The sequence below is a fragment of the Micromys minutus genome (assembly GCF_963924665.1).
Source record: "Micromys minutus genome assembly, chromosome: 25".
Taxonomy (NCBI): Eukaryota; Metazoa; Chordata; class Mammalia; order Rodentia; family Muridae; genus Micromys; species Micromys minutus.
In genome coordinates this window covers 585,817-594,944 of record NC_137960.1, presented here as the reverse complement: position 1 = coordinate 594,944, position 9,128 = coordinate 585,817, and the positions used below count along the sequence as shown (strand labels likewise).

Here is a 9,128-nt window from a genome sequence, read left to right as displayed (position 1 = left end):
AACATTTTCTTAGTGTGTAAGGATTGAGCCTAATTTTTTTTTGTTGAACTTCACACAGTTTGTAAGTTGTTTCTGGGGCAGTCCAAGCCTCTGGGGTTAGCATCCTACTATCAGTGACTGCATATTATGTCTGTTCTTTTGTGACTGGGTTATCTCACTCAGAATGATATTCTCTAGATGAAACCATTTTCTTGAGAATTTGGTTAAGTCATTGTTTCTGATAGCTGAGTAGTATTCCATTGTGTAAATGTACCACAACTTTTGTATCCATTCATCTACTGAAGAACATCTGGGTTCTTTCCAGCTTCTGGCTATTATAAATAGAGCTGCAATGAACATTGTGGTGCATGTATCTTTGCTGTATATTGGAGTGTCTCTGGGGTATATGCCCAGAAGTGGAATAGCTGGATCTTCAGGTAGTACTATGTCCAATTTTCTGAGGAATCACCAGACTGATTTCCAGAGTGGTTGTATCAGTTTACAACCCCACCAACAGTGGAGAAGTGTTCCTCTTTCTCCGCAACCTTGCCAGCATCTGCTGTCATCTGAGTTTTGGATCTTGGCCAATCTGACTGGTGTGAGGTGGAATCTCAGGGTTGTTTTGATTTGCATTTCCCTGATGGCTACGGATGTCAAGCACTTCCTTAGATGTTTCACAGTTATTCCATATTCCTCAATTGAGAATGTTGACAAATATTCTTACTACAGTTGTCACAATCTAAGACTAAAAATGCTATATACAAATTTTGAATATAAAAATTAACCTGAATAATAAAAATTGTGATGGAAGAATTGTCATAAGAAGATTATCATTCTTATGAAACTTCTTACAAAAAGAAAAGGGAAATATATGATTTTAATAAAATGAAATTTAACAAGTATTATCACTGTGTTTGTCTGTTGAGCTTTCACACATTTGATGAAATTTAGAAAAGGTAGATTAGGATTATTGCTGAAATGCAAATCTCAACAGATTTCACTGCTGCTTATCAATGTTCCACATCCAACAGGATTTCATCAGCTGAGTTTCTGTCTGCATCCATAGTTCTCCATGAACTAGTAAAACATGCACATTTTTGAAGTGCTTTGGCCCAATTTGTTAATTGATACATAGTGACTTATTTGTAGAAAACAATATGGTCATGTCATGTAAGAGAACTGAATAGTTTATGTACTTTGATCCAATAAACCTATCTTTTAGAATTATAGAGACAAAGATTGATACTTATAAATGCACATATCAAATTACTTAATAATAACTAAGTATTGAATATATTTTATATAGGAAAAATGAGAAAATATATAAAGATAAATTTTGAACCACCAGCCGGAAAGGCGGCTCGTACAGGCTGAGCTACTGTGACCTGGAACAGATCTTAGGAACTTCTGTTCCCACCCGGAGAGGACTTCAGGACGCAGAGCAGAGCCTGGCCCAACCACCAGCCGGAAAGACGGCTTGTAAAGGCTGAGCAACTGGTGAGTGGGAGACCTAGGCTGCGGGGGAGCAGAGGGATCTCTGCGGAGTGCACACAGAAAGGGCACCCCCTGCCCTGACCTGCCCTGTCCTCCCCGATCCAGTGACCGGGAACAGATCTTAGGAACTTCTGTTCCCACCCGGAGACGACTTCAGGGTACAGAGCAGAGCCTGGCCCAACCACCAGCCGGAAAGGCGGCTCGTACAGGCTGAGCAACTGGTGAGTGGGAGACCTAGGCTGCGGGGGAGCAGAGGGATCTCTGCGGAGTGCACACGGAAAGGGCACCCCCTGCCCTGACCTGCCCTGTCCTCCCCGATCCAGTGACCCGGAACAGATCTTAGGAACTTCTGTTCCCACCCGGAGACGACTTCAGGACGCAGAGCAGGGCCTGGCCCAACAGCCAGCCGGAAAGGTGGCTCGGAGAGGCTGAGCATCTGTGACCAGGAACAGATCATAATAACTTCTGTTCCCACCCGGGGGCGACTTCAGGACGCAGAGCAGAGCCTGTCCCAGCTGCCACCCGGAACCTGGGCTGCTGGGGAGTAGAGAGATCTCTGAGGAGTGCACACGGAAAGTGTACCAGGGACACAGACCAGATACAAGGGAAAGGCAAGAACATATCACTGACAACAAAATGGCAAGAGGAAAGAGAAAGAGTATATCCCAAGGAAACCAAGACAATCTAGCAACACCAGAACCCAGCTCTCCGATAGTAGCAAACATAGGAATTCCAAACACTCCAGAGAAAGAAGACACAGACCTGAAAACATGCCTCAAGATGCTGATAGAGTTACTTAAACAAGAAAGGGAGGAAAAGCAAAAAGATTCAGAAGCTTTTAAAGAAGAAACAAGAAAAACACTCAAAGAACTCAAAGAACGAGACGAAAACAGAACCAAAGAAATAAAGGAACGGAAGAGGGAAATTAAAACAGAAATTGACACAATAAAGAAAGCGCTAAAAGAGATAACCCTAGAGTCAGAACACCAAAAAAAAGAAATCAGGAGTCACAGAAGCGAGCATTTCCAACAGATTACAAGAGATCGAGGAGAGAATCTCAGGGGCAGAAGACAACATTGCAAACATAGACAAAACAGCCAGAGAAGATGCAAAAAACAAAAAGCTCCTAACCCAAAATGTCCAGGAAATACAAGACACAATGAGAAGACCGAACCTAAGGATAATAGGAATAGAAGAGGGAGAAGAGTATCAACTAAGAGGCACAGTAAATATCTTCAACAAAATCATAGAAGAAAACTTCCCTACCCTGAAGAATGAGATGACCACGAGCATAAAAGAAGCCTTCAGAACTCCAAATAGGTTGGACCAGAAAAGAAATACCTCCCGACACATAATAGTAAAAACATCAAGTGCCCAAAGTAAAGAAAGAATACTAAAAGCAGTAAGGGAAAAAGGTCAGGTAACATATAAAGGCAGACCAATCAGACTCACACCTGATTTCTCAACAGAGACTATGAAAGCTAGAAGAGCCTGGACAGACATCATGCACTCCTTAAGAGAGCACAAGTGCCAGCCCAAGCTGCTATACCCAGCAAAACTATCAATCACCATCGATGGAGAGACAAAGATATTTCAAGACAAATCAAAATTCACACAATATCTGACCACAAACCCAGCACTACAACGAATTATAGGTGGAAAACCCAATACAAGGAGGGAAAATACAGCCTAGTAAAAACAAGAAAACTCCTAAACAAGAAAACTAAAGAAAAAAACACAGACACAACTCAACCCAAAAAAGCAAAAATGGCAGGAAACAGAAACAATTATTTCTTGATATCTATTAACATAAATGGTCTCAACTCCCCAATAAAGAGACATAGACTATCAGACTGGATACATAAACAAAATCCAGCCTTTTGCTGCATATAGGAAACTTATCTCAGAGACAGAGACAGACACTATCTCAGAGTAAAAGGGTGGGAAAAAAACTTCCAAGCAAACAGCTCAAAGAAGCAAGCTGGAGTGGCTATTCTAATATCGAATAAAGTAAATTTCCCACCAAAAGTTATCAAAAAAGATAAAGAAGGACACTTTTTACTCATTACCGGGGAAATCTGTCAGGAGGAACTCTCAATCCTTAACATATATGCTCCAAATAAAAAATCACCCACATTCATAAAAGAAACTCTACTAAAGCTCAAAAAATACATTTCACCCCACACAATAATAGTGGGAGACTTTAACACCCCACTCTCACCAATGGACAGATCAGGGAAACAGAAACTGAACAAGGACACTGCAAAACTAGCAGAGACTTTGAACCAACTAGAATTAATAGATATATACAGAACATACTATCCTAAAGTAAAAGAATACACCTTCTTCTCACCACCCCATGGCACCTTCTCGAAAATTGACCACATAATTGGACACAGAACGAGCCTTCATCGATATAAGAAGATTGAAATACTCCCATGCATCCTCTCAGATCACCATGGTCTACGGCTGGTCTTTAACAACAACAAAGACAACAAAATGCCCACATACACATGGAAACTAAACAACACTCTGTTAAAGGATAGCAGGGTCAAAGAAGAAATAAAGAAAGAAATTAAGGATTTTCTAGAATTCAATGAAAACGAAAACACAACATACCCAAACCTATGGGATGCAATGAAAGCAGTATTGAGAGGAAAACTCATTGCCCTAAGTGCTACCAAGAAGAAACTGGAGAGAGCTCACATCAACAACCTGACAGCACAGCTAAAAGCACTAGAACAAAGGAAGCAGATATACACAAAAAGAGTAGACGGCAAGAAATAATCAAAATTAGGGCAGAAATAGACCAAATAGAAACAAAAAAAACCATTGAAAAAATCAACAAAACAAAGAGTTGGTTCTTTGAGAAAATCAACAAGATTGATAAACCCCTAGCCAGACTAACTAAAGGGCAAAGAGAGAGTATCCAAATTAACAAAATCAGAAAGGAAAGTGGTGACATAACAACTGAAACTAAGGAAATTCAAGAAATCATCAGATCCTACTACAAAAACTTATACTCCACAAAATTGGAAAATCTGGAGGAAATGGACAAATTCCTAGACAGATACAAGGTCCCAAAGTTGAACCAGGACCAAGTAAACCATCTAAATAACCCTATAACACCTAAAGAAATAGAAGAAGTCATCAAAAGCCTCCCAACCAAAAAAAGCCCAGGTCCAGACGGGTTCAGTGCAGAATTTTATCAGACATTTATTGGGGATATAACACCAATATTTGCCAAGCTATTCCAAAAGATAGAATCAGATGGAATATTACCCAACTCATTTTTTGAGGCTACAATAACCCTTGTACCTAAGCCACACAAAGACCCTACAAGGAAAGAGAACTTCAGACCAATCTCACTTATGAACATTGATGCAAAAATACTCAACAAAATCCTTGCAAACCGAATCCAAGAACATATCAAAACCATCATTCATCATGACCAAGTAGGCTTCATCCCTGGGATGCAGGGATGGTTTAACATAAGGAAATCCATCAATGTAATCCACCATATAAACAAACTCAAAGACCAAAATCACATGGTCATCTCACTAGATGCTGAGAAAGCATTCGACAAAATCCAACACCCCTTCATGTTAAAAGTCCTGGAAAGAACAGGAATCCAAGGCCCATATTTAAACATAATCAAAGCAATATACAGCAAACCAACAGCCAACATCAAACTTAATGGCGAGAAACTTGAAGCAATCCCACTAAAATCAGGGACTCGACAAGGCTGCCCACTCTCTCCCTACCTATTCAACATAGTACTGGAAGTCCTGGCTGGAGCAATTAGACAGCAAAAGGAGATCAAGGGGATACAAATCGGAAAGGAAGAGATAAAAACATCACTCTTTGCCGATGACATGATAGTGTACTTGAGTGACCCCAAAAATTCCACCAGAGAACTCCTACAGCTGATAAACAAGTTCAGCAAAGTGGCCGGATACAAAATTAACTCAAACAAATCAGTAGCCTTCCTATACTCAAAGGACAAACATGTGGAGAAAGAAATTAGGGAAAAGGTACCCTTCACAATAGTTACAAAAACTATGAAATACCTTGGTGTGACTCTAACTAAGGAAGTAAAGGACCTGTATGACAAGAACTTCAAACCTCTAAAGAAAGAAATTGAGGAGGATCTCAGAAAATGGAAAGATCTCCCATGCTCATGGATTGGAAAGATCAACATCTTAAAAATGGCCATCCTACCAAAAGCAATCTACAGATTCAATGCAATCCCCATCAAAATTCCAACCCAGTTCTTCATGGAATTGGAAAGATCAATGTGCAATTTCATATGGAATAACAAAAGACCTAGAATAGCGAAATCCATCCTCAACAACAAAAAAACATCTGCGGGAATCACTATCCCTGACCTCAAGCTATATTACAAGGCAATTGTGCTGAAAACTGCATGGTACTGGTACAGAAATAGGCAAGTGGATCAATGGAATAGAATAGAAGATCCAGAAATGAGCCCTCATGTATATGGTCACCTGATTTTTGACAAAGGAGCAGTAAACATTCAATGGAAAAAGGACAGCCTATTCAACAAATGGTGCTGGTCCAACTGGCACTCAACATGCAAAAGAATGAAAATAGACCCGTTCTTATCTCCTTGTACAAAGCTCAAGTGTAAGTGGATTAAAGATCTCCACATTAAACCAGATACACTGGAACTATTAGATGAGAAAGTAGGGAAAACCTTAGAACACATAGGCACAGGAGAAAATTTCCTGAACAAAACACCAATGGCTCAAGCTCTAAGGTCAAAGATTAACAAATGGGACTTAATGAGATTGCAAAGTTTCTGTAAGGCTAAAGACATCGTCAAGAAAACAAAACGGCAACCAACAGAATGGGAAAAGATCTTTACCAACACCACATCAGATAGAGGCCTAATATCCAAGGTGTACAAGGAACTCAAAAAGCTAGACACCAGAGAATCAAATAACCCTATTAAAAAATGGGGTACAGAGCTAAACAAATCATTTTCAGTTGAGGAACACCGAATGGCCGAGAAACATCTGAGGAAGTGCTCGACATCCTTAGCCATCAGGGAAATGCAAATCAAAACAACCCTACGATTCCACCTCACACCAGTCAGATTGGCCAAGATCCAAAACTCAGATGACAGCAGATGCTGGCGAGGCTGCGGAGAAATAGGAACACTTCTTCACTGTTGGTGGGGTTGCAAGCTAATACAACCACTCTGGAAATCTGTCTGGCGATACCTCAGAAAATTGGATATAGTACTACCTGAAGACCCAGCTATTCCACTTCTGGGCATATACCCCAGAGACACTTTAATACACAACAAAGATATATGCACCACAATGTTCATAGCGGCTCTATTTATTATAGCCAGAAGCTGGAAGGAACCCAGATGTCCTTCAGAAGTCGAATGGATACAAAAATTGTGGTACTTATACACAATGGAATACTACTCAGCCACCAGAAACAATGACTTAACCAAATTCTTAAGAAAATGGCTGCATCTAGAGAAGATCATCCTGAGTGAGATAACCCAGTCACAAAAGAACAGACATAATATGCAGTCACTGATAGTGGGATGCTAACCCCAGGGGCTTGCACTCCCCCAGAAACAACTCACAGACTGTATGACGTCCAAAAAATAAAGAAAACAAAAACTATACATATATTCACAAAACAAGAAGACTTTGACTATTTCCATGTTGCATTTTGTTTTGCATGTACTTTACGCTTATTGCAACTAGTATGTTTTCAATGCATACTGTCAAGCCCTTGAAAAAAATCAAGTACTGACTAAAAAACATATTCACATGGTTTTATGTAAAATTTATTTTAATGTCTGAAAAAACAGTACTGACAAAAATGTATAATTTTAAGCAAAAAATGTTTAAAATCTTTAAAAAAAAAGATAAATTTTAATATATATTGAAAACTATTTTAGGAAAAATTTAACTGTAAGATTATGTAAATTTATCTACTGATATCATATACATTTACCTCAACATGTATGTTAATAGACAAAATATTTTAACATAAAAATTAAAAATAAGTTGTTGACTTGAAATTATAACTTGTTGGTGGACCTAGGGCTATTGGTATTACTTTTGTGTTTTTATTTTTGTGATCTGTCTCTTCAAAATGTGTTAAAAAATATAGAGAGATTGTTTGTATGTCTGCATGTAAATTTGTTAGGAAGTAAATGTTAGTGAATCTATATTGAAAGGCTTTTACATTTTTATTAATTTGAAGGAATAACACTTTTAATATTAAAATACAAAGAAATGAGACAATGTACTTCCATAAGGACATGCTTATATAACACAGTTTGTCTACAGAAAAACAAAACAGTACTCTTCATTAACATTAGAGTTTGAAAAAATCCTAATGACTAAAATCTTTCATGTGTATAGTTAAAAAGTCAGAAACAACAGGGCAAAATGGTTCTATCCAGTGAATTTTTTACTCAACAAAATCTTCTTTACTACACCCTTTATGGTCTCATTTCTCAGACTATAAATAACAGGGTTGAAAGTTGGAGGGAGTACTGTGTAAAAAATAGATAATAAGAACTCTAAAGCAGTTGGAGAGTCTGGGGTAGGGTTTAAATATGCACAAAATCCTGTAGAAAGAAACAATGAAACAACAAAAAGGTGGGGAAGGCAAGTAGAAAAGACCTTAGACCTGCTTTCAGCAGAGGGCATCCTGAAAACTGTGCAGAATATATGGACATAGGAGATGACAATCCCCATAAAGCAGCCAAAGGACAAGGCAGACAGGAAATCCGCAACTCCAACTGTTACAAGGTAGTCATTAGAGCAGGAGAGCTTGAGCAACTGGGGGACATCACAGAAGAATTGGTGAATTATTTTGGCCCTACAGAATCTGATAGAGAATATACTTGCTACATACAGGGTTCCTGAAATGACACTGCTTAGCCACACAGCTGCCACAGCCCAGGTGCACTTTCTGGGACTCATGATGACCTCATAGTGCAGTGGAAGGCAAACAGCTACATAACGATCATATGACATCACTGTGAGAATGACCACCTCACCCCAGGCAAAACCTGTGAAGAAAAAAATCTGAAGCATGCACTGTCCATAGGAAATGTAGCCAGTTCCAGCTAGTGAACTATCAATATACTGGGGAACTGTGACAGAGAGGGATGAGATGTCCAGAATAGAAAGGTGCTTCAGAAAGTAATACATTGGAGACTGGAGCTGTGGGTCCACAGCTGTGATGGTGATAATTATAAAGTTACCCGCTGAGCCCAATAGGTATGTCACCAAGAAGAGCAAAGCATGCAAGATCTGCAGCTCACGGTTGTCAGAGAACCCCATGAGGAGAAATCCACTCATCGTGGTTGTATTTTTCACCATCATTTTGTGTTAGAAACTGTGGTAGGAGCTGTAGAATAAAATAATGTATTAAATGCAGTAGAGAGGCCCTAAGGCTTTGTTCATCAACATTTATTTCAATAATTACTCTATATACTCTTGTTATTATATATCTCTCTAGATATATTATCTATCTATTCATTTATCTATCATCTATTTATACTCTGCTTGTTTAGAAATTTAAGTGAGAGAAAATGTTTCTCATCTCCATAGATCTCACATTATTCACTCATAAAACAGTAGGTACAGGTG

At 38.9% G+C, this 9,128-nt stretch overlaps 1 protein-coding gene across 1 annotated transcript; it reads right to left on the bottom strand.

The window, feature by feature from the left end:
* Positions 1 to 7,922: 7,922 nt before the first annotated feature.
* Positions 7,923 to 8,861, bottom strand: LOC308436937 (olfactory receptor 14J1-like; the record flags this gene model as incomplete). Its single annotated transcript, XM_080937945.1, has 1 exon — positions 7,923 to 8,861. One exon carries the CDS (start codon positions 8,859 to 8,861, stop codon positions 7,923 to 7,925), a length of 939 nt encoding a protein of 312 aa, XP_080794071.1.
* Positions 8,862 to 9,128: the final 267 nt, after the last annotated feature.